The sequence below is a fragment of the Saccopteryx leptura genome, chromosome 1 (assembly GCF_036850995.1).
Source record: "Saccopteryx leptura isolate mSacLep1 chromosome 1, mSacLep1_pri_phased_curated, whole genome shotgun sequence".
NCBI lineage: Eukaryota > Metazoa > Chordata > Mammalia > Chiroptera > Emballonuridae > Saccopteryx > Saccopteryx leptura.
The window spans coordinates 45,219,728-45,246,309 of NC_089503.1; the positions used below are offsets into that span (position 1 = coordinate 45,219,728).

The window sequence follows — 26,582 nt, forward strand, 5'->3', positions numbered from 1 at the left end:
TCCACACCTAAGCCAGTTAACCCATTCTCAAGCCGGATGAGCCCACGTTTAAGCTGGTGACCTCAGGGTTTCAAACCTGGGTCCTCAGCATCCCAGATCAATGCTCTATCCACTGTGCCACCACCAGTCAGGTGTATAAATGTTTTCTTAATTTCAATTTTTTTGTGTGTATGTTTTTCTGAAGCTGGAAACGGGGAGGCAATCAGACAGACACCCCGCATGCGCCCAACAGGGATTCACCCGGCATGCCCATCTGGGGCATCACTCTGCTGCAACCAGAGCCATTCTAGCGCCTGAGGCAGAGGCCACGGAGCCATTGTCAGCGCCCGGGCCATCTTTGCTCCAATGCAGCCTTGGCTGCGGGAGGTGAAGAGAGAGACAGAGAGGAAGGAGAGGGGGAGGGGTGGAGAAGCAGATGGGCACTTCTCCTGTGTACCCTGGCCGGGAATCGAAGCTGGGACTCCTGCACGCCAGGCCGACGCTCTACCACTGAGCCAACTGGCCAGGGCTTAATTTCAATTTATGATGGTTCATTGCTAGTATACAGAAATAGAACTGATTTTGTACATTGGTCTTGTGACTTGCTGAACTTGTTAATTTGTTCTAGTAGTGTGTGTGTTTGGGATTTTCTACATAAAAGATCATATTATCTGTGAATAGGGACAGTCTTTCTCCATTAAAAAAGATATTAGCTATGTGTTTCTCGAAGATGCCCTTTATTAGGTTGAAGAACACTGTTATTACATACTATTTTGGGTGTTTTACTCATGAAATGTTGTGGTTTGATTTTTGTCTTTTTTTTCAAGTGAGAGGAAGGGAGATAGTGAGACAGACTCTTGCATATGCCCCAACAGGAATCTAACTGGCAACCCCCATCTGGGACTGATGCTCAAATCAACCGAGGTATCCTCAGTGCCTGAGGCCGACACTCAGACCAACTGAGCTATCCTCAGTGCCTGGGGCCAATACTCAAACAAGTCCAGCCACTGGCCGCAAGAGGGGAAGAGACAGAAAGGGGGAGAGGAAGGGGCAGAGAAGCAGATGGTCCCTTCTCATGTGTGCCCTGACCAGAATCAAACCCAGAATGTCCGCAGGCCGGGTCAACGCTCTATCCACTGAGTCAAGAGGACAGGGCTTGTCTTGCTTTTTATGCATCTATTGAGATTATCATGTGTTTTATTCTCCTTATTCCATTAATATCATATATTACATTGATTGATTTTCAAATGTTAAACTACCCTTGCATTTCTTACATCTTCATCACAGTGTAACTGTTTCATATTTTTCCAGACTCAGAGTGTTAGTATTTTGTTAAGGCTTTTTGTGTCTATATACATAGTAGACATTGGTCTGTAGTTGTCTTGTGATGCCTTTGGTTATGGTATTAGGGTAATATCGGTCTTTTTTTTTAATTTTTTATTTATTCATTTTAGAGAGGAGAGGGAGAGAGAGAGAGAGAGGAGAGATAGAGAGAGAGAAGGGGGGAGGAGCTGGAAGCATCAACTCCCATATGTGCCTTGACCAGGCAAGCCCAGGGTTTCGAACCGGCGACCTCAACATTTCCAGGTCGACACTTTACCCACTGCGCCACCACAGGTCAGGTGTAATATCGGTCTTATAGAATGAGCTGGGAAGTTTTCTTCTATTTTTTAGAAGATATTTTTAAAAGAATTGTTTTTCATTAGAAAAATATTTATTGATTTTTAAAGAGGGAGGAAGGGGAAGAGAGGGAGAGAGAGAGACTGGAACATTGATTTGTTCCTTAATTCGCCCTGACCAGGGATCGAACCAGCAACCTCTGTGCTTCAGTACAATGCTCCAACCAACCAAGCTATCCAGCCAGGGCCTTTTTAAAAAATTTTAAACAACCTTTTAAAATGTAAAAACTAAAAATTATTAAATTGCACATGTTAAAAGGATGAATTTTGTGGTATGTAAAGGAATTTCTAGAAGCCTGTAATCCCTGAAAGGCCTATCTATTTATGGCTAACCTTCATATTCCTAGGGTGCAGTGCTGCAGAATTACCAAGTTATCCATACATGGCAAGCCTTCAACTCTCCAATCTCTGTCTCCCTAGTCCCATGAAGCTACCAGAAGGACCGCTCATTTGGTCAGTCACTAGCTCCTCTCGCAAACACACTTTGGAAGCCCCAAACTTCAGACTCACTTTCATGGATGTCTGTCCTCCAGAGGAGTCTGTTAGTTCTTCAATGGTTTTGAGCAGATTGTTTAATTGTTGTTGTTAATAATTTGTACAGCTTTCCTATCTACTTTCAGGGGAATGTTGGTGCAAGTTAACTTGTCTATTACTGGAAGCTTGGTCATCAACTGTTTAAAGTTCTAAAACTACTATAATTTTTTATCACCAACAATATTTCTTGTTTGATCATGTAAAATGTTTCAGATTGATATAATTAAATTTTAAAACAACTCCTCTCTGTGGCCATAAAACATTATGCAAACATTTTGGCCTTAGATTGTACAGTATAAATTTCAACATTAATATACCTTATTTCAGTATTCATGTGCCAAAGCCATAACCTAAGACTATATTCATTTGTATACCACATTTTTACACTTCAAAATACTTTCACCATCTATTATTTAAACTTGTTCATACTAACTCTACCCTGAAGTACGTAAAAAACAATATAATCTTCATTTTAAAGATGGATAAACTGAAGTTAAACTCATTCATCCTAAAAAATAATGAAAAAAAATTGCTCTTAAACACATACGACTCTTGCATCTCACCTGATTTTCCACTGTGGCTGTCTGTACCAGACTCGGATTCAGGTGTTGAAACATATTTCAGTATTTGATGTCCACAGCTTATAGGATAAAACATAAATATATACATATATACATAAGCATGTATATGTAATAAGTGAGGCAAAATTTAAAAGTTAAATACAATTAGAAAATCTGCTTAATTTTTAACTGATTCCCAAATGCAACACATCCTAATATTCCAATCTCTCTAAATTTTTTAGGCTTTATCCTAGAAAGCATCTGTGTGACCCTGAAGGAAGGAACATTTGGAAAGTCAACAGTGATGTATGAGGTAAGCACTAGGTACCTAAGCAGAAATAAGAATGAACACCATATGAATTGGGTATTATAAATAGGTGCCAAAATAATGTATACTAAAATAATTCTCATACATTTACTGATACGATGAATGGAATTCCACTATATCTCCCTTCAGATGGAGGTCGTTTAATTGGAAAATGAATGATGGCACTGAAATGAGAAGTCATTTATTTAGAATAAATACTATTAGATAAATAATGAAGAGGATTCAGTCTTAATTCCTTATCTAGTTATTATATAGAAGTAGAATATCAGCATTACTTTAACCTGTATATTAAAACAAAAATAAACATTTTAGAAACATACCTGTTACATAAATTGCTATCAGAATTTCTAGGTTGCTGATAAAAATCAGTTGAAGTGGGTACATTGCTCAAAGATCTGTGTAAGGTAACACTTGGCTTAGTAAGAAAATCAGCAGTATCAGGAAATTCTATAGGTGACTGATTAGACAGAGAGCCAGCAGACACTTGTCCATGGCCAGGAGAATTCACAGGACTCAAGCTGGGTAAAACACCTTAAAAAGTTAAAAGAGAGAGATAAATACATTATGTATGTATCATTTAGTTTTAAATGATAAAGTAGATTTCTAGATAAAGCTATCTTTAAGACATTCTAGTAATTTAAGCAGAATATAGAGCTTAATGGTCATTATCAATGACTATGGGATGAAACAAACACCATGTAGCAGGATACCACATTATAGGTGAATACTAAAAGTATAACAAAAATGTACTTACTGTGTGGCACAAATTTTCCTAATTCTTTATCTTTCACATTTTGTGACCCCATCAACCTGAGTATTTTACCAAATTTTATTGAATACTTTTCAATACAAATTCATTTTTATTTGAAGAATCCAATTTTTTAATAGCATTAAGCAAGTTGAGCAAATTAAAATAATTATATTTTAACTCAACAGTATGCCCTTTTAAAGTATGCAAATCTTTCCAGCTTATTGATTTATTCAACAAATATTTGAGAGCCTATTACAGCTGGGAAATGTACTGGGTTTCACAATGGACAAAAAGTTACCATCTCTAATTCAACAAACCTAAGATCAAGTGGAGAATATAAGCAAGTGCTACATGCTAAATAAGGAAAAAACAGTGTTCAGAAATAATCTAATTCCATTGACTTAAAAAAACATTTGCTGAGTGCCTTGAACTAAGGCAATATGGGTATATCTGGAAAAGAGAGAGGCAGACTTAAAACTTTATTTGGACATAAAGATCCAAGTAAAGTGAGAATCAGAGAAAAGCAAATCACAGTTATTAAAAACCTGTGGTATTTTCAGGCACAGTGGTAAACATGTAAGAGACTGTGTGCGATGGTTAATTTTTTTGTGTCAACTTGGCTAGGCTGTGGTGCCCAGCTGTTTTGGCTAAACAGCAGTCTAGATATCGCTGTGATTTTTTAGATGTGATTAAAATTTAAATCAGTAGACTGAGTAGCCAGTGACTTTTGGGCTCAAACTAGCAACGATGGGGTCATGTCTATGATCCTGCACTCAAGACAGTGACCTGTGTTCATGCTGGATGAGTCTGCTCTCAAGCTGATGAACCTCAGGGTCTCGAACCTGGGTCCTCCACATCCCAGTCCAATGCTCTATCCACTGTGCCACCGCCTGGTCAGGTTGAAGTTATTTTCTTAATTTCAGTTTTGCATTGTTTATTGCAAGTATATAGAAATGCAATTTATTTTTATGTACAGATCTTATGTCCTGATGAACTTGTTTACTGGTTGTAATAGGATTTAATGAATTTCTTAGGATTTCATAAATACATGATTATGTCATCTGCAAATACAGGTTTACTTCTTCCTCTCATTCTTTTTTTACTAACTGCCCTGGCTAGAACCCTAGTCAGGTCGCTGAATGCCTCCCCACCCACCACCAAGGTATATATTTAATGTAATACAGTGTGTTTAATCCATCATTTGCTATTTCTTTTTTCATTCCTTCTGTTTTTGTTTCTTGTTTTCTCTTTTCTTGGATTCTTCGGCTCAGTCAAGCTTTTGTTTGTTTAATTATGCCATTTAACCTCCTATATTAGCATTTTACTTATACCTTTTTCTTTTATTCTTTTAATTGTCACCCTGGATATTGCAATTGCATCTGCTAAGTACTAATTTCTTTTAAATTAGAACTTTTTATTACTTTTTAATCATTGCCAGTACATTACAAATTTAAATTTATTTAAGCCTTTCCCACCCTTTACTCCATTGTTACCAGATATTTGACTTTCTTTATTATGCATGCGACAAGGAAGTTGTTATTGTTGTTTTAATCATCAATATTCTCTTAGGCTTACCAGTGCTTTTCCTTCATTCCTGCTGTTCCATGCTTTAATCTGGACTGTTTCCCTCCTACCTGAGAAACTTTCTTTGCTGAATTATAGTTGTACAGGCATATTAGCAATAACTTCTGTCAGCTTTTGTTTGTTTGAAAAAATGTTATTTCACCCTAATTTTTAAAATATTTTCACTGGATAAAGAATTTTACATTGGCAAGTTTTGTTCTTTTAATACTTTAAATATGCATCCCACTATCTTTGATTTCCATACCTGCTGCTGTAAAAAATCAGTAGGTTTTACTGTTGTTCCTTGAATAACAACCTTTTTTTCTGGTTGCTTTTGAAATTTTTCTCATTATTTTATAATTCAGGGATTTGATTGAAATACCTAGCTATTATTTTCTCTGTCTTCTTGGTTCACTGAGCTTCATCAATTTGTTAATTCCTTTCTTACTCTGGACACTTGGTCTGCTCTATTGTCTCTTTCCTTTCCTTCTAGAACTTCTACATTAGCACCTTTAACTGTGTCCCATAATTCTACACTTTGTTCCATTATTTAGGCTCATAATGTTAAGGATTATGTCTTTTTGGACAATTCATGCCTTTAGCATATAATGTTCTTCTTTATCCCCGGTAACTTTCTTTTTGAGGTCTGCTCTGTCTGAGATTAATATACATAAGTACTGCAACTTTCTTTTGATTAGTGTTAGCATAATATATTTTTCTCTATCCATTTCCTTTTAATCTTTGTGTCTTTATATATAAAGTGGGTTTCTTGTAAACAACATATAATTAGGTCATGGTTTTTGGTTCATTTGAACAATCTGCCTTTTACTTGGTGCCGCTAGACCATTGATGTTCAAAGTCATTATAGATAGAGCTGGATTAATGCCTCCCCATATCTGTTACTGTTTTTTATTTCTTACTCTTGTTCTTTGTTCCTATTTTTGTCTTTCACTCCTCTTCTGACTTTTGTAGTTTTAACTGAGCATTTTATAGTAGTATATAATTCTACTTTCCCTACTTAGAATATCAGTTAAACTGATGTTTCTACTGTTTTTATGGTTATCCTGGAGTTTGCAATATACATTTACAACTAACTCAAATCCAGTTTCAAATAACACTATAGTACTTCATAGGCAGTGGGAGTACCTTATAACAACAAAATAATGCTAATTCCCCATCCTTTTATCATTGGGTCATTTATTTCATTTATATATAAGGATACAGACATATATATATATTTAAGCACAAATTCAAATACATCGTTACTCTTAACATTCTAAGCAAAGTATGTAAGGATGTAAGGGCAGGCTTTTGTTATGTTAGGTCAGATAAAAATAAGAAAAACGAAGTTTTTATTTTACCTTCTCGTTTTCATCAATGCTCTTCCTTTCTCTGTAGATCTGAGTTTCTGCCCTATATTATTACTTTCCTTCTCTTTAAAGAACTTTTGAACATTTCTCACAAATCAGGTCTACTGGCAACAAGTTCCCTCAGTTTTTGTTTGTCTAAAGAAGACTTTTTCTCCTTCACCTTTATAGGATAATTTTCTAGAAGACATAATTCTAGGTTGGTGCCTGTTTCTCTCTCAATATTTTAAATATTTCACTCCACTCTGTTCTTTCTTGCATGGTTTCTGAGGGGAAGTTTGAGTAATTTCCACCTTTTTTCCTCTAGAGGTAAGATCCTCTCCCTCCATCCCCCAGCTTCTTTAAGGATTTTTTTCTGTATCTTTGATTTTCTGTAACTTGAAAATGGCATTCCTAAGTATTGTTTTTTGTGGGAGGCATTTATCCAGTTTGATGTTATTTGAGCTTCCTGAATCTGTGATTTGATGTCTGATGTTACTTTGAGAAAATTCTTAATCATTATTTTTCAAGTATTTCTTTTGTTCTTTTCTTCCACTGGTATTCCTTCTTTTCGTAGTTGCCTCACAGTCTTTGGATAATCCATTCAGGTTTTTTTGTTTTTGTTTTTCAGTCTTAAATTTTCTTTATTTTTCAGTTGTAAGGTTTCTATTGCCATCTCATCCAGCTCAGAGAGTCTTCCATCAGCTGTGTCTCACCTGCTCACAAGTCCATCTAAGTAAGGTATTCTTCATTTCTGTTACAGTTTCTCAATCTCTACCATTCATTTATTTTTAAAATTTCTATCTCTCGTCTTACATTGCCAGTCTGTTCTTGCATGTTGTGTACTTTATCCATTAAAGCCCTCGGAATATTAATCATAGTTATTTTAAATTTCCAGTATGATAATTACAAACCCCCTGCTATATCTGGTTTTGATTATTTGTTCCATACCTCAAATATTTGTTTTTTGCTTTTTGGTATGCCTTATGATTTTTTTCTCAATAGCTAAACATGATGTACTGGGTAAAAGGAACTGCTTCAGACAGGCCTTTAGCAGTATGGTGTTGAGGTGTGGAGGGAGAGTAACTGTTCTATAGTCCTATCATTTGTTCTGGCTTTTAGTGAGCCTGCACTGCTAGACTATGAACTTTACAAGTGTTCTTTTTATTTTTAATTTTTATTTTTTTACAGGGACAGAGAGAGAGTCAGAAAGAGGGATAGATAGGGACAGACAGACAGGAACAGAGAGAGATAAGAAGCATCAATCATCAGTTTTTTGTTGGGACTCCTTAGTTGTTCATTGATTGCTTTCTCATATGTGCTTGACGGCGGGCCTTCAGCAGACCAAGTAACCCCTTGCTCAAGCCAGTGACCTTGGGTCCAAGCTGGTGAGCTTTGCTCAAGCCAGATGAGCCCGTGCTCAAGCTGGCGACCTCGGGGTCTTGAACCTGGGTCCTCCACATCCCAGTCCGATGCTCTATGCACTGCACCACCACCTGGTCAGGCTACAAGTGTTTCTTAGCTTTATTTTATTTGTTGCCTCCGCCTTTGGTAGGAGAGGATGGCTAGAACTGACTGTAGTTTGGTATTTACCTTCCCCCAGGTCAATTAGGCTCTGATAACAGCCCAGCAGGCTAGGCTCTGGTTAACGAGCTTCTACTAAGGACAAGCCTTGTTAAAAGCACAGTGCTCTAATATATATATTTCAAAATGGCTCCTTGCCCCCTCCCATGACAGAAGCATTTTCTCTGATATTTACTGTATGAAGCTGGTAAAGCTCCTGAAGGGGATCTCACAAGATTGTGGGGGTCTGCCTCCCTATGACTCTACCCCCCTAGAAATTTTAATTTTGAGTTGTCTTTACTCCCTCCAGCAATTTGTCAGTTACAGCTCAGTTTATCCTACCCCAGGACTGGTCCTCATCATCCCCTGTATTTGCCTTGTGTCTTCCATCTTTTTGTTTTTTTTTTAATTGATTTCAGTGAGAGAGAGAGAAACAGGAACATCAGGCTGTTCTTATATGTACCCTGACTGGGATTAAACCAGCAGCACCTGCGCTTTGGGACGATGCTCTAACCATCCAGGCTATCCGGCCAGGGCTTGTGTCTTCCATCTTGGGAGCAGCAGTCTGCACTGTGTCCTCACCATCACCTCTCCTACAGATCATAGCACAGTTGTTGATTTTTCACTGTTCATCTTTTTACTCTTTAGGACAACATAGTGCCTTCCAGACTCCTTACATGCAAAACCAGAAACCAAAAGTCTTATTTACATATATATTTTCTCTCTCTGTGTTTCAGTTTAAATATTTCCTATTTCTCTGTCTTCACATTTACTATGCTTGTTTTGTGTTGTATCCAATCTGTTCTTAAACCATCCTGTAGGCCTTTAGTTTAATTAGTTGCATTTCTAAATGTCCATTATTTCTTTTCTGTGTGTTCCAGTTCTGTTAAAATTATCTATCCACATTGTCCATCTTTCCTTCTATTTCTTTTAAAAATCATTGTTATTTTAAAGACTTTGTTAAATCCAACATCAGTATATTAGCTCTTCTCCGAGTGCCTGTTTTTCTCGCTTATAAGTAACATTTTCCCGACTCTTCACATTTCAGTTTTTTATTGTATGTCAAACATTGTGTATAAAAGAATTTTGTGATTGTTACTGCCCCAAACCAAACATAGTATATATAGTTTAAAAGCAGACTGTCAGTGTTGTTCTTTCACTACCATGTTGTGTATAAAATATATTTCATCCAAAAAGTTTTAAAGCAAAATGGGTGAAGGGGGTAAAAAGGTACAAACTTCCAGTTAGAGTCATGGAGGTATAATGTGCAGCATGGTGACTACAGTTAATAAAATAATATTGCATATCTGAAAGTTGCTAAGAGAGTAGATCCTAAGAGTTTTCATCACAAGAAAAAAAATTGTAACTATATACGGTAATGGATGTTAGACTTACTGTGATCATTTTGCAATATACACAAAACACTGTGTTATATACCTTAAACTAATATAATACTATGGGTCACTAATACCTCAAATAAGTAAATAAACAGAAAACTCCAATTAGAATGACTTAGGCTATAATTGGGATTTTTCTACGCTCAAATTAAGATTTTTTTCTTTTTTTTAAGATTAAAAAAAATTTTTTTTTTTTATTCATTTTAGAGAGGAGAGAGAAAGGGAGAGAGACAGAGAGGGAGAGAGAGAGGAGAGAGAGACAGAGAGAGAAGGTGGGGAGGAGCTGGAAGCATCAACTCCCATATGTGCCTTGACCAGGCAAGCCCAGGGTTTTGAACCGGCGACCTCAGCATTTCCAGGTAGGCGCTTTATCCACTGCTACACCACAGGTCAGGCCAAGATTTTTTTTTTTTCATAATTTCCAGGCTACTGACTATACTTTTCTGGGAATTTTCCCTTGGTCTGGATATTTGAGTCTGGATCTGCAAAAATTCAGGTTAAATAGTTCTATATTTTTTACCCTGAATCTTTGGTACCTAACAAAGTTCCTGGTATGTAGATGTTCAAAAGTGTTTAATGAATGAATGAGCATTGTGAACTAATAACCAACCTAAATTGCTTAGTCATGTTAACTTAACAACACAAAAAGTAGTATTTAAAATGAGCTATTAATGTGTAATGAGAAAACTTTGCACTGCCATATACTTTGAGATGCCTCCCCCATTTAAACCATAAAAAATGATTTCTTACCAGCTCTTCTTAGACCTGTATGGTGGGTTAGTGACACAGAAGATGACCTTTGCTTCGGGACTGTCAGTAGGCTTGAACTTAAAGGCCCATTTAGATAGCATCCTTGACTAAAAGGGAAAGATAACAGGTTAAGAATTTTAAAACTATGGGAAATTTTCTCATTTTTCTTCATGGTCTTCCATTCAATTAGGTAACAATCTGCTTATACATTCAGAGTTTAGACATCTATTGAATGCCTAAGGCCTAAAGCAGGAGCCTGCAAACTTTTTCCGTAAAGGAGCATCTGGCTTTGTAGACTGTTACGTCACTGTTGCAACTACTCAATTTTGCCATTGTAGCATAAAAGCAGCTGTAAACAGTAATAAACAAATATGTATGATTGTGTTTCAATATAATTTTACTTACAAAAACAGGTTGAGGTCCACAGGCTACACTGCTTGCATAAAGCAGGCCATCAGTGTTACCTGGAGGGCTTTGTACAACACAGACTGCTAGTCCCAACCCCAGGATTTCTGCTTCTGTAAACCAGGGTGAGGGCCAGATAATCTACATTTCTAATGAGTTCTTAGAGGACCTGATGATATTGCTGGTCCAAGGACTTCACGGAGAAGCACTAGCCTAAAATATGTCATTTTTCAGTTTTCTGTGTCCTCTCTTTACAGATATTGATTATCTATTAAGTCAGTCATTTCTTATAAGTGAAACAGGTTTTAGGGCTCTTATGAAGATATTAAATATAGGTAGGCATTCATACCAATGTAATACATGAAATGAAGTTAAGATTATATATTTGAAGCTTCTGGCCTGGGGCCATGTATATAAGTACAACATAAATACATAAATGCTACCTTCTTTTCTTAGATATTCACTAACCTGTTTTCTTCCATTAGTCACCTCCCAATGTGGGTACAGTATTTGCCAGAGGCTCAAGGACAAACCTAGATTTTCTATTTTTCACTCAATTTTTTTTAGTGTAGACTAGGTTTTCAAGCTCTTCCCCAATCCCTTCATGTTTTCTGCACTTCCACACCTCATTACTCAAGAAAGATGACTTTTCTGTAACCAAAAAGGTTTCTGTTCATGTCTTTTTTTTTTTTTTAAGATTTTCTTTATTGCTTTTACAGAGAGGAGGGGGTAGGGATGAGAAGTAATTGCTCCACTCTAGCTGTTTATTGGTTGCTTGTCATATGTGCCTTGACCAAGTGTTTTGAACCAGCAATCTCAGCATTTCAGGTCAGTGATCTATCCAGTGTGCCACCACAGGTCAGGCTTTTTTTTTTAATTAGCTACGTTTTTATTTATTTCTTTATCCATTCATTCATTTTAGAGAGGAAAGAGAGAGAGAGAGAGAGAGAGAGAGAGAGAGAAGGAGGAGCAGGAATCATCAACTCCCATATGTTCCTTGACCAGGCAAGCCCAAGGTTTCAAACCCTCAACCTCAGCATTCCAGGTCGACACGTGATCCACTGTGCCACCACAAACTGGGCTCATGTCTCTATTGCAACATTTACTCATAGCATATTATAATTTTACTGTTTGCAGATTCTTTTCCCTCACTAATTTTTGAGGTCCTTTAGGGGCCCTAACATATCTCTGCATTCACAGTGGATATAGCACAATGCCTGATAAAAGGTGTTCAACAGATGTTTTTGGAATAAACGAATGCTCTCTTTTTAGGTTCCTATTCTCACTTTTCTAGAGAATATATCTTTTCTGCTCCTCAATTTTGAGTGGACTCTTTCTTTTGCTAATTTCTGCTTTAAGACTCTCTTTGGGCCTAACCAGGTGGTGGTGCAGTGGATAGAGCATTGGACTGGGATGCCAAGGACCCAGGTTCGAGATCCCGAGGTCACCAACTTGAGTGTGGGCTCATCTGGCTTGAGCAAAGCTCACCAGCTTGGATCCAGGGTCGCTAGCTCGAGCAAGGGGTTACTCTGTCTGCTGAAGGCCCGCGGTCAAGGCACATATGAGAAAGCAATCAATGAACAACTAAGGTGTTGCAATGCACAATGAAAAACTAATGATTGATGCTTCTCATCTCTCCGTTCCTGTCTGTCTGTCCTTGTCTATCCCTCTCTCTAGCTCTCTGTCTCTGTAAAAAAAAAAAAAAAAGACTCTTTGGGCCTTTTTCTAGAAATCTAATTTGTCCCATATCTTGATAGGAGAAAAAAATATGTATTACAAAGAGAAGACATGTAAAACTAGTTGGAAATCAATTCACTGAAAAAAAATTTTTTTTCTTTTTTTTTTCTTTTTCTGAAGCTGAAAACGGGGAGAGACAGTCAGACAGACTCCTGCATGTGCCCGACCGGGATCCACCCAGCACGCCCACCAGGGGGGCGACGCTCTGCCCACCAGGGGGCGATGTCTGCCCCTCCGGGGCATCACTCTGCCGCGACCAGAGCCACTCCAGTGCCTGGGGCAGAGGCCAAGGAGCCATCCCCAGCGCCCAGGCCATCTTTGCTCCAATGGAGCCTTGGCTGCGGGAGGGGAAGAGAGAGACAGAGAGGAAGGAGGGGGCGGGGGTGGAGAAGCAAATGGGCGCTTCTCCTATGTGCCCGGGCCGGGAATTGAACCCGGGTCCCTAGCACGCCAGGCCGACACTCTACCGCTGAGCCAACCGGCCAGGGCCTAAAATTTGTTTTGAGAGAAAGAGACAGGAAGGAAGAAAGACTATGAGAAGTATCAACTCATAGTTGTGTCATTTATTTTAGTTGTACATTGATTGCTTCTCATACATGCCTTAACTGGTGGGGAGGGGTGCGCTCCAGCCAAGCCAGGAACCTTGGGCTTCAAGCCAGCCACCATGGGATCATGTTGATGGTTCCATGTTCAAGCTGGCAACCCCACACTCAGGCTGGTGAGCCTGTGCTCGAGCCAGCAACCTCAGGGTTCTGAACCCAGGACCTCAGTGTTCTAGGTCGACAGTCTATTTATCCACTGTGCCACCATGGGTCAGGCAAAAATTCTTTCTTAATATTAACAAAAATTATAATAATAATGGTGCTATTTTGAGTACTGATCACATATTATCCATTGTTTTATGTACTTTACATACTTTACCTGTGTTACTCTCTTCTTTTATAGATAAAGAAACTAAGGCTTTAAGAGGCTAAATAATGTCCTTAAATTCTTACAATGAAAATACAACTTCCAATTTCTTTGACTCTAAAACATATGCTCTTTCCACAAAACAATTATATTTCTGTGTGTGTTTCTCCATATGTAAAATTAGAGATTTAGAATTCAGGACTTAAGAGTCTATAATATTTTTTTCTTAAGCCAATAGTAATAATAATTTGACAGTTTTACAAAAACATACAACATGCAAATAATATCCCCCAATGAACTCCTTTCCCTGCAAATGCTCAGTGATTCTTTGTATTTAAGTATTCCTTGCCCACGTGCAGAGCAGGAGACTTGAAAAGAAGAGTAATGTTACCATCCAGAGCAATATTCAAATAGAAATATCTATACTCTACTCCCTGGTTGGTACCCAAAACAAAGGTAGGGATTTCTCCTTTTCAGAGATGAGCTATGGGTCATTCTGCTCCACAGTCTTCGACCTTGAGCCAGGGTCTTCTAATAATTGAAGTATACTGCTCACAAAAATTTCAAAATGAATATGAAGCAATAAAATATCCCCTATTTTTTTGTGAGCAACACATATCATACATTTAGTTAGCTGTTTAGAATTGAAAGGGATAGGTCACATTTTAAGTTTTCAGCTCAGTTCCAGAATCATCTCATTAATTCCTGGCCTAGAACCAGATAATTATACACCCACAATGGGATTACACAAAACAATACTGAAGAAAGTAGAGAACAAGAGAGGCTATGAGTCCCAATGATTATTAACAGTGAGTAGGAGGGTGATAATATCAAACTTGGAAATCAGTCTTCAAATCCAAGTGCACAAACATTATAAGAGATACCAAAAGTTATGGTCACAGAGTTAAGCCATATGACGAATTGATTTCTAGAAAATCAATGCAAATTACCTTGGCAAGGTTTGTATCACCTCTTTTCTTCTTTTTGGAAGCAGTTGTATAAACTTGGCTGTAGGATGACTAGATTTACAGAACTACTCTTATATTAGAAACAGTGGGTAATACCATGAGCCCTCTTGATCTCTATAGTTCAAACAGGGTCTAGGCATTGGTATAAATCTCTAATAAATTATGCATCACAGAACTGAAAACCTGATTCCCAAGTACACTATTTAAGGGACATACTCATGCCAGGCAGCAAGGGATCTGATATAATTACAGAGCAGTAACGGACATGATGATGAATCTAAATATGTTAAGAGTAAGCCTCATTATCATAAAAATAACTACAGATGATAGCCCACATAATTTTAGGACACAATTAGCCTATTTTTTCCCCCAGAGAAAGTGTTCAAGATGAATGAGTTTTGAGCTCTGAATATGTGCTCTATTTGTCCACAGGGAAGGTCTGGGTTCTAATGGCCAGTTTAGATATAGCAGTTTAAACCATAGTACTAACACTAGAACTCAGGGATGGGTAATTTAATTGTCAGCTAACCCAGAAAAGCATTATCCAACCTTTCCTGGAACTTCCTCACCAGAGAAACCTCATCCGAGGTCTGAAACTTAAGTAGAAGGTAGTATCAATGGTCATAATCCAATATGGGCAGCATACTCCTGCAGGACACTTATTAAGCAGCTGTTTATCTTCAAAGACCCATTTTAGTGCAATCTCAAATTCTTTACTGTAACTAAGCACACCTCAGAAAAGTAGTAATACACACAAGGTAGAACATGAAAAGTGCCATTAAAGAGGCAAGGAAAGGTATTAAGGAGATTCATAAATGAAACATTGCTTTTCCTTGTTGGAGACCAAAGGAAAAGGATGTCAGGGTGTTAATCTTCAGAAAGGACCTCCAAGCCCATTTTTAAAAAAATACACAGAAATGAGGGTAGAGGGAACAAAAGGGGCACAGAAGGGGCAAGTTAAGCTTGACTGGAGTTTCAGATAGAAAAATGATGTTGGAGAGGTATTTTTGTGTTGTAAAGTAATGGCTCCTTTAATTAACCCCTCAAGTCCTTTCAGAGATGAACAGTGATAAATCCTAGATTATTCTTTACACAAATAAAGTAGGCTGGAAATTATAATGCAATTTAATTTTAACATGGTGTTAAACTAAAAATTATCAGAAAACCATAAGGAAAAGTCTAACAAAAGTATGCATGTTGTTTTTTACCTAGAGAGCTTTCCAAATCATTTTTCTATTCTCATTCTTTTCAAGAATGTTTATTGCTTTCAGTCCAAGGTACTTTTAACTTAACTTTTCCAAGTAAAGGTCCAGCTTTGTCATGAGGGAATAACAAGATTTAAACCCCAAGCTAGGAATTTGGGTACAGTTCTACAGAGATTAGTAAAGGGTCCAAAGATTTTTTTTTAATTATTATTATTTTTAGCGAGGGTGATAGAGGGACAGACAGGGACACACAGACAGACAGGAAGGAAGAGAGATGAGAAACATCAATTCTTTGTTGCTGTTCCTTAGTTGTTCATTGACTGATTTCTCATATGTGCCTTGACCGTGGGGCTACAGCAGACCAAGTGACCCCTTGCTCAAGCCAGCAACCTTGGGCTCAAGCCAGTGACCTTGGGCTTCAAGCCAGCGACCACAGGGTCACATCTATGATCCCACGCGCAAGCTGGTGAGCCTGCACTCAAGCCGGATGAACCTCCACTCAAGCCAGAGACCTCAGAATTTCAGAACCTGGGTCCTCAGTATCCCAGGCCAATGCTCTATCCACTGCCTGGTCAGGCAAGGGTTCAAAAATTTAATGACTGGAAACCTATAATCATAGTTTCAAGGAAGATTTCTTGTGCAAGGTTAGAAGATGGATCAGGTAGTGAATTATATTAGAAATGGGAAGGCCAATTAGGAGGATAATTCAATAACCCAGGCATGAAATAGTGTAGGCAAAGTGGTAAAGGAGAAAAAGCAATAGAGAAAAGAAGAAATTCAGAGATAGACTTGACAACTGATACCTGTAAAATAAAAAAACGGGATGCCAAGGTAACACCAAATTTTCTAAGTAATAAATCAACTTTGTAAGCAACCACTAGAGGACAGCATTGTGCCAGGAAATTAGGCCAGAACAATAGTAACAATAAAGCTTCTAGAGAGAGGAGAAATTTAGTTTCAGAGAATGAGAGGTCTAAAACTGAAGCAATGGTCAAAGTATAGTCAGGGTCATGGCCCTGGCCAGTTGGCTCAGCGGTAGAGCGTCGGCCTGGCATGCGGGGGACTCGGGTTCGATTCCCGGCCAGGGCACATAGGAGAAGCGCCCATTTGCCTCTCCACCCCCCCCTCCTTCCTCTCTGTCTCTCTCTTCCCCTCCCGCAGTCAAGGCTCCATTGGAGCAAAGATCGTCCAGGCACTGGGGATGGCTCCTTGGCCTCTGCCCCAGGCGCTATAGTGGCTCTGGTCGCTGCAGCTAGAGTGGCTCTGGTCGCTGCAGAGCGACGCCCCAGAGGGGCAGAGCATCGCCCCTGGTGGGCGTGCCGGGTGGATCTCGGTGGGGCGCATGCGGGAGTCTGTCTGACTGTCTCTCCCCGTTTCCAGCTTCAGAAAAATACACACACACAAAAAAAAGTACAGTCAGGGTCATTAAAAATCACAAAGAAACTATGCTCAAAATCCAAAGCCGCATTCAAATCAAGACTCAAAAATCTAGGATATGTCATCTCAATTCTAGAGTTCTCTACTAAAGTCAGCATGGCTGGCTCATGATTCCAGAGTCACAAGTCTATTAGTTTTTTGTTAAAAAAAAACAAACCACATCACTATATGTTAAACTTTTATAGCTATGCTATCTAATATGGTTGCTTTACATGTCCATATAGTCACATATGGCTCTTTATATTTTAATTAAAGTTCAATTTTAAATTCAGTTGCTTAGTCATACTAGACACATTCCAAGTGATCAATAGCTGAGCTATAAACTATAATATTGGACAGTACAGATAAAAAATATTCCCATCATCACAAAATTTTTCTTGCATAGCACTGATCTGGAGACTTGGATTTCAGAAAATGTAGTGGTTATAAATGCTTCATGTACTCTTTTTTTAAATTTTTTTTTCTGAAGCTGGAAACGGGGAGAGACAGTCAGACAGACTCCCTCATGTGTCCGACCGGGATCCATCTGGCACACCCACCAGGGGGCGATGCTCTGCCCACCAGGGGGCGATGCTCTGCCCCTCTGGGGGGTCGCTCTGCCATGACCAGAGCCACTCCAGCGCCTGGGGCAGAGGCCAAGGAGCCATCCCCAGCGCCCGGGCCATCTTTGCTCCAATGGAGCGTTGGCTGTGGGAGCGGAAGAGAGAGACAGAGAGGAAGGAGAGGGGGAGGGGTGGAGAAGCAGATGGGCGCTTCTCCTGTGTGCCCTGGCCGGGAATCGAACCCAGGACTTCTGCACACCAGGCCGACACTCTACCACTCAGCCAACCGGCCAGGGCCGCTTCATGTACTCTTATCCGATGTTCAATGTACACTTAGAAATTTGTTACTGATAAGCTCTAACTTCTGCACACTAGAAAAATTCTAGCCTTACCTCCTTTAAGTAGATGTTACACAATACCACCAATTACTTTATCCAAGTTAACTATATCCAATCTGCCAACATATATCTTTATATGAACACTTCTCAGAGTTAAAAATTAGTTTTCTTTGGATTATGTTTCTACTTTAATATCAATCATTCTTCAATGCAAATATATAGCTATTACATCAGTGTGATAGAAAGGATTAAAAAAACAAAATCATTTCATCATTCTTCCTTAAGTCCAATAATTCTCAAGATGATATTTACTCTGGTTAAGAAATATCTGTAATATTTTCAGTTTCTAACATCATTCACTTTTCCATGTCTTGCTTCCATTTACTATCAAGTGTAGGCAGTTTGGACCAAACCTTATTTTCTTGTACTCTTTTTCATACTTAAATGCATGTCTGTTCTATATATTATTTCACACTATTTTTTTTAATAAACAAGGATTCAATCTACTTGAATGTATTATAAAGATTCAAGTTAATAAGTCATAAAAGAATCTGGAAAATTATTATCTGATCATATTTCACATATAAATAAATATATTAACATAAATTTTAACAAATAGCTCTGATCCAATTCTGCCACCTACTGTTGTGTGTAACTACACAGCTCAAGCTAAAAGGAAAGCATATGCTCAGTAATAACAATAGCTTAACAGAAAATTTACATTAATTCCAATTTTATTACTATAGTTTCAAGTAATATTCAATATAGCCAACAAGTAATATTGACTTGAAGCTTGTAACTTACACAAGAGATCACTATCTTTCCAGGATTTTAAGACAAAGCCTTGAATCTTTTGTTATCATGGTAAATGGATGTATTTACATTGGGATTCAGGCTCCTGCATTTTCCCAACTTCATTTCATTATAGTTATTGTTGCCTTTCAAAGATATTTAACATCTGAGATGAACCCTAAGAATGTGTTCCTCCTTTCACAAGTCAGTAACTGTTGACCTACCTTGAGTATTTTGCATTGGACCCGGCAACCGCTCCTGTAGTGGCTACCTCTACCAACTTCAATCACTTTTCCAGTATGTACCTTGTCCTAAATTGATTCTAGCTTACTGTAAGGCCCCAGCATGCTTTGTACCCAGCTTACTAAATTTTGGAATAAGACATGTTAGCTTCTTTTTTAAGAATCACTTTCTTTATTATGTCATATTACTATTCATGCTGCCCTGTACCTAAAATATTTCAATTGTTCTTTTCTGTTTTTAGAACTGTTTCAGACTTCATTCACAGAAACAAAGTGAATGTATCAGACACAGGTTTCTTTAACAGGCTCTGGGGATTTTTACCTTGAAATGCCAAATTCTTGGTGAGGCCTTTTGCCATTAATGCGTTCCCACCGTGAAGAAGGTTCAATAGGTGGCAGACTTGAAGTTCCTGAGCTCCTCCTCAGCTGTGGAGTTGGTAAACTATTCCTACTGTTTAGGCCCTGTTAAATAATTTAACAGCGGTTAAAACTGTTACCCTACAATATGCTGTACATGTATTATTAAAGATGGTGCATAAAAATCAATACGAAATATATACTTAACATGGACAGGAGAAACAACATTTTATTCTGGAAGTATGTCCATTTTACTCCAAATTTCACATTCTATGCTGTTGTTCTATTTAGCCTTCTCCTACTAAAAACTGATTTCTGAACTCCCTACAACTTAATTTTTTCTTTTGTACATTTTACTCCTACTATCACGAGAAAAAAACAATTGATCATTTTAAAAGTAGATATGAAAGATTTACCCTAAAAAACAATTTCAGAGGACAAGATTACTATCAGGGACTATCAATCAACTCTATACTCTAAAACGTTTTCATTTTCAGCACAGTGCTAATTAATGTCCACAGAGGATAATCTGGAAAAACTGTAGGATTCTAAGCTGCTTTTTGAATTAATGGTTAAAATCCAAAACACCTTTAGCATTAATAAAATTTCACCCTTATTTTTGAAAATATTTTCCTTTTTATCACTGAGAACAGGTGTCTTACTGAGATGCACAGAAAACAGTTTCTGCTCATGAATTTCCCGTACCAGCAGACACTGAAACCATCTCAAAGAGATAATTATCTCAAGTTTAAGTTTTCCCAAGGATGTTGATGATTTAGTAAAGGTTCGTGGTTAGTTAGAATTTTAGGTCCATATAACCTTTCTTGTTTCTTATCACAGTATATAAAGATTTACATTAAACTATTCCCATTTCCTTTTCCTTACTAATTATTTTTTCATAAATGCTGTTGTTCCTTTCTGAAGTAATATTAGGTTTCTTACGCTCTTTTCTAAAAGCAGAGACAAATTAGATGTAAAATTCAAATTCAAATAAGAAGTTTAAAGAACACTAAGAAAAGAAATGAGGGTTACTTCCTGGTTCTTATATGACTTACTTTTACCAGTACTAGTACCCAAAATAAGCCTAATTAACTAGAGTGTTCAAGAAATGAGGTATGTAGGCACCCTCTTTAATATTATTATTCAAATGCTTCTAAAATGTACCAGTACACCTTTCTACACAGTAAACATAGTACCAATAATAATACTATCAATATGGTTTTTATGATTAAGATTTTTAAGCATTACTTACTATAATAAACATCTAATGTCAATGGAAAATAAAAAGAGCAATAGATGAAGTGAAAATTAACTAAAAAATGAACATATTAGCTGTTTTATTGATGAATTTGTTGCTATCCCATGATTAAACTTCTAAGTACCAGTGTTAATTAGGTTTTGATTAAGGCAGGTGATATTGTATATAATTTTTAAAAATAAAAGCATCACATAACTACCTATGATCCACATCTATGATCAACAATTATCAAATTTTTGCCCTAATCAGGCTTGCTTAGTTTTTCAACATTTCTATACCCTAATAATAAGAACAAAATGAAATTAACTTATGATCAAAATCCTTTCAAAAACTATAAAAAATCTTTTTCTAAGCTCTATATACACTATTATGAGTAAACAAAGTGATTTAAACTTTCTCTTCTCTTGGTTATTTTCTTTACCTATAGAAGAAAATAGTCAAACTAGAATAATCTCCAAAACATTTCTATTTTTACTTTTTGATTTTAGCAACTGGTAAAGATATTGATAGTCAAATAAAACAATCAAGAGCATTCTGGAAAAAAGCATAATGAATGCCTATTCAGAACAGTATTATTTTCTAAAGGAAAAATCCTATTTTGAAGCATTGATATTTAAATTTAATCCCATTTCTAATGATGGAAAAATCAATGCCTATTGGGCTGTAGCAATCTCTAGTGGGTAAAGAGGCAGGCAGAATAAGTCTTAAAAATGTAAAAATCAATTTCAAATACATAATGCCATGTAATGCATAAAATGAACATTATAATTATCAGTTCTTCCTGGCTCAACAGAACAATTTCTGGATTATAAATAAAATAGATTACTGACATCATTTGGCTACTAGTTTGTTGCGCAAACCTGGAATTAAATTTACTTGTTCTACTACTTACAAACAACAAAAATAAACAGTTACTGATGCAGTTGTAACTGCTAATTACAGCAAAGTTATTTAGAATAAAAACTGAATACTTATTTCTGATTATAACTACCTCTAAAGTTGCCCAAGAAACTTAATACACTGAAAAACAACAACAATCACACACACAAAACAAACAAACCTGATCCCTGAAAAAGAAATTCTAGTTTATCTAAGATTTTAAAGAACAGTTTTAATTTGAAAAAAATGTGATAAATAGGGCTGGCTGATTACTGTATTTTGACCTTGTGAAGTTTTCGATCTCCTTTCTCAGCCGGGTCCTCTAATTCAGAGCAGGGGTACAATCCAGGAAATGGTGTGAGAGGATTAATCTTTGGCCTGCAGGAACCTGAGAAAGCACCCATCAAGCTGCTGATACTCCGCAGGGAAGAAATGACTTGTGGGGGAAGGTTTGGATCAATCAGAAGATCTGACACCATGTTGCGAGCCTCATTTAGCACTGAAAGATCAACTCCATTTCCACCTCCAGAATTCTAGAAAAGAAAAAAAAAGGAATATATATTTGTTACACAGAAAATTCAACATTTAAGATAAACTTACCCTATTGTAAATCAAGGTCTATCTAAAAATAAGTAATTTAATTCTATTAAATAATATTTTTCAAGACTTTATTTATTGGCCCTGGACAGTTGGCTCAGCGGTAGTGTCAGCCCAGCGTGTAGAAGTCCCAGCTTTGATTCCTGGTCAAGGCACACAGGAGAAGCATCCATCTGCTTCCTCACTCCTACCCCTTCTCCCCGCCCCTCACAAATATGGTGCAAATGATTCAAGCAAGTTGGCCTCAGGTGCAGAAGATGGCTCCATGGCCTCACCTCAGGAGCTAAAAAAAATAGCTCGGCTGCAGAGCAACAGAGCAGTGGCCCCAGATGGGCAGAACATCAGCCACAGATGGGGGTTGCTGGGTGGATCCGTCAGGGCACAGACAGGAACAGATGCTCCTGTCTCTCTCTTGCTCTCTCCCTTCCTCTTTCTAAAATCATTAAAAATGAACATTAAAAAGATTTTAAAGAGGAGTACAAGGCTGGAACCATTATAGGTGACCAAATATAAGTCGCTATCAGCCTAAAGTGGCCTAGTTTATTGCTAAGATGTGTGTGTAAGCCCTATGGAAACTATAAAAGAAAAACCTAGAGCAGAGCCAAGAGGGAATGGGGGATTGTGTGGAACAGAAACAGTGCATACCCACACACAGAATATCCAGTTTACAAAGGTAACCAGAAACAGAGAGGAAAAGAAACTATGGAAGTACAAAACAGCCAGAAAGCAATAAATAAGATGGCAATAGTAAGTCTTTAATATCAAAAATTAGTATAAATATAAAGGGATTGAATTCACCAATCAAGAAACACAGAGTAGTTGAATAAATTTAAAAAGACAAGACCCAGCTCTATGCTGCCTACAAGAGACTCAGTTGAGCCTTAAGGACACACAGAATCAAAGTGAAGGGATGGAAGAAGATATATGCAGTGGAAACCAAAAGAAAGTGGAGTTAGCTATACTTACATCAGATAAAATAGACTTTAAGCCAAAAATAGTAACAAGTAATGAGGAAGTCATTATATGATAAAGGGGTCAATTCATGCTCTCAACATTGGAGTGCTAACAGATATGAATGGAGAAATACACAACAGTAGTAGTAGGGGACTTCAATACCCTACCTTGAACAATGGATAGATCATCAAGACAGAAAATCAACAAGGAAATGATGGAGTTGAACCAAACATTAAACCAAATGGACCTAACAAATATCTATAGAACATTTTATTCAACATCATCAGAATTCAAGGTCCAGAATTAAACCCCCACATATATATGGTCAACTAATATTTGACAAGGGAGTCAAGAATATCTAATAGGAAAAGGATGATCATCTCTTCAATAAATCATGGTGGGAAAACTGGATAACCACAGAAAAATAATATTGAACCAATATTTTACACCACTCACAAAAATTAACTCAATATGGATGAAAGAAATAAATATAAGACCTAAAACAATATAACTCCTAGAAGAAAACATAGGACAAAATTTTCATGACATTGAATTTGGCAACTATTTCTTGGATATGACAGCAAAAACACAGGTAATAAAATGTATAACTATTAGTTAAGGTAGGCCAAGTTTATGGCCTTTAATTCAAATTGCCAAATTGCCTTCCAAAAAAAGTTATATCAATTATATATTCACAAGTAGACTAACAGTTTTATAGGAGCATGACCACTATTGTACATTATTCTTTTAATTTTTCTTATATTTTAAAAAATATTTTATATTTATTGATAGATTTTAGAGAGAAAGAGAGGAAAAGGAAGAAAGAAAGACACATCGACTTTGTCCAGTTATTTATGCATTTATTGGTTGACTTTTGTACGTGCCTTGACTGGGATCAAACACACAACTTTGGTATATCGAGATGATACTCTAACCAACTGAGCTACCAATCCAGAGCTTTTAAAAATATTTTTAGCTCTGGCCAGTAGGCTCAGCAGTAGAGCGTTGTTAGCCTGGTGTGTGGAAGTCTTGGGTTCAATTCTCAGTCAGGACACACAGGAGAAATGACCATCTGTATCTCCACTCCTCCCCTTCTCTCTCTCTCTCTCTCTCTCTCTCTCTCTCTCTCTCTCTCTCTCCACCCTGCTCCCCATTCCCGCAGCCAGAATTCAAATGGTTCAAGCAAAGTTGGTCCCAGGCACTGAGAATGGCTCCCTGGCCTCGCCTTAGGCACTAAAATAGCTAGGTTGCTGATAAACAGAGCAGCGCCCCAGATGGGCACAGCATCACCCCAGTAGGGGTTTGCCGGGTGGATCCTAGTTGGGGAACATGCAGGAGTCTGTCTCTCTGCCTCCCCACCTCTAACTTAATAAAAAAAAATTTTTTTAATTTACTTAATATTTTTTGCTTATTTAATAAGTAAAATAGTACTTCAGTCTTTTTAGTCAAAAATTTTCTAAGAAAAAATTAAAACATATTTAAAAAAATTAAAACAATATTTTTTGACTAGTCTTTTTTAGGTAAAATTTAAATACAGTGAAATAGGTAAATCTGTGAGACACAAACCTCTATCAAGATACCAGACATCACCATTATTCCAAAAAGCTGCTTCATGCCTCCTTTCTTTAAATCCTGCCCCAATACCTGTCCTTCTCCCAGAGACAACTACTGTTTTCAGTGATTTTTATTTAACTTTTTAATTTATTGATTAATTTTAGAGCGAAAGGAAGAGGAGAGAGAGAGAAACATCAATTTGTTGTTCCACTTATTTATGCATTCATTGGTTGTCTCTTCTATGGTGACTGGAGATCACCCCCACAACCTTGGTATATTGAGAGCACACTCTAACCAACTGAGCTACCCTGCCAGAACTGTTTTCAGTGTTTTAACTCTCAGTTTACTTGAGCCAGTTCCAGAACTTCATGTCAATGAAATCATACCGTATGTGTTCTTTGGGATCAGGATTCTTTCACTGAGCATACTGTTTTTGAGATTGAGCCCTCTTGTTTCATATTCCAGCAGGTTTTCTTCTCCCTTTTATTACTGAACTGTACTTCATTGCATAAATTTACCACTGGTATTTTTTTTATGATTATTATTGATTTTAGTGAGAGAGGAAAGGAGGGAGTGAGAGACAGACAGGGAAATCGATCTGTTCTTGTATGTACCCTGACTGGGGAACCAATCCGGCAACCTTTGCACTTCGGGATGATGCTCTAACCATCTGAACTGTCCAGCCAGAGCACCACTGGTATTTATTGATTCTCCTGTTGATGACACCTGAGCTGTGTCTAATTTTGTCTTTTCTGAATAAAACTGCTATGATTTTCACAAGTGTTCTATTTTGCATTTATTATAATGAATAAGGCCATGCATTTTCATTGTTTTTGTTTGAGTTGTAATTACTCTTTAATGAGTTACAGATTTACTTATGTGTTTTGTTTAATAATTTCTTACAATTTCAAACATTTTATATACATTTTTAAGAGCTTGTTTTACAAACTATAGAAATGAAAAGTATAGTCTTAAGAGCTTGTTTTAACAGTAAGGCTATTACAGTGGTACCTTGAGATACGAGTTTAATTCGTTCTGTAACCAAGCTTGTAAGTCAGTCAACTCGTATATCAAACAAATTTCTCCCATTTAGAATAACTGAAATAGATTTAATCTGTCCCAGCCCTGTGAAACATCTCCAAACCATCCTAAATTATGAAAAAAAACATGTTTTAATTAAGAAACACACATATATACTTTGCCAATGCATAACAAAATATATGAAATAAAAGAAAAACCTGTTATTTAGTACTGTATTCTTACATTGGACAGATGAATGCGGCTAACAGAGGTGAATGGTGGAGGAGGAGGGAGGGTAGGAGGGATGCAGGCACTGTAGACACATAAACTAAAACTGCACTTTCTTAACACTAAATGTAAACTAAAACTGCATTTTCTTTACTTGAAACAAAACTAAAACTGCACTTTCTTTACTTAAAATGAAACCACAAAAACATACTTGTAAAAAAGTGCACTTTCTTAACTTTAAACTTAACCTAAGCTTAACATTATGTATTTTTTTATTTAATCATCACCTGTTTTTGCCATTTGGCTGCACTTTCAGCACTTTCACTTGCAGGACTTTTGAATAAAAAATCTATCCAAAGAGGTTTGCTTTTGCCTGCCTTTTAAAATGTTACAGAAATGTGACAAACAAGTGTCATTAAAAAGTGCTGAAGCACAACCAGTTGAAACCTTTACTGAGTGTTTCTTTTCAATGAAACTTGAAAGCTTCTCGCACATTGCCAGCATGTCTTTAATCTCACTTGTAGAAATCACTTCCTCCGACTCTACCTCCTCCTCACTATAATCTCTTGCAGAAGCTCCGTATGTTGCATCATCTGTAGCTCCCTTAACTCCTCAGTTGAGTTCCTCCTCATGTTCCTCCACGAGCTCGTTTACGTCACCCTCAACTACCTCCAGAACCATCAACTTTCCGAGAGACACAATCTCCTCCA

General features: G+C 37.3%; 1 protein-coding gene across 1 annotated transcript in view; it reads right to left on the reverse strand.

Annotated features, from left to right (window-relative positions):
* PDE3B (phosphodiesterase 3B) overlaps nucleotides 1–26,582 on the reverse strand; it is a 167,527-nt gene that overhangs the window by 41,872 nt on the left and 99,073 nt on the right. The window contains exons 3-7 of the mRNA XM_066365466.1: nucleotides 21,804–22,052; nucleotides 19,348–19,487; nucleotides 10,451–10,557; nucleotides 3,401–3,611; nucleotides 2,756–2,832 (exon numbers count right to left, since the gene is read on the reverse strand). Coding sequence (XP_066221563.1) covers nucleotides 2,756–2,832; nucleotides 3,401–3,611; nucleotides 10,451–10,557; nucleotides 19,348–19,487; nucleotides 21,804–22,052 — 784 coding nt within the window. The remainder of the gene's footprint in view (nucleotides 1–2,755; nucleotides 2,833–3,400; nucleotides 3,612–10,450; nucleotides 10,558–19,347; nucleotides 19,488–21,803; nucleotides 22,053–26,582) is intronic.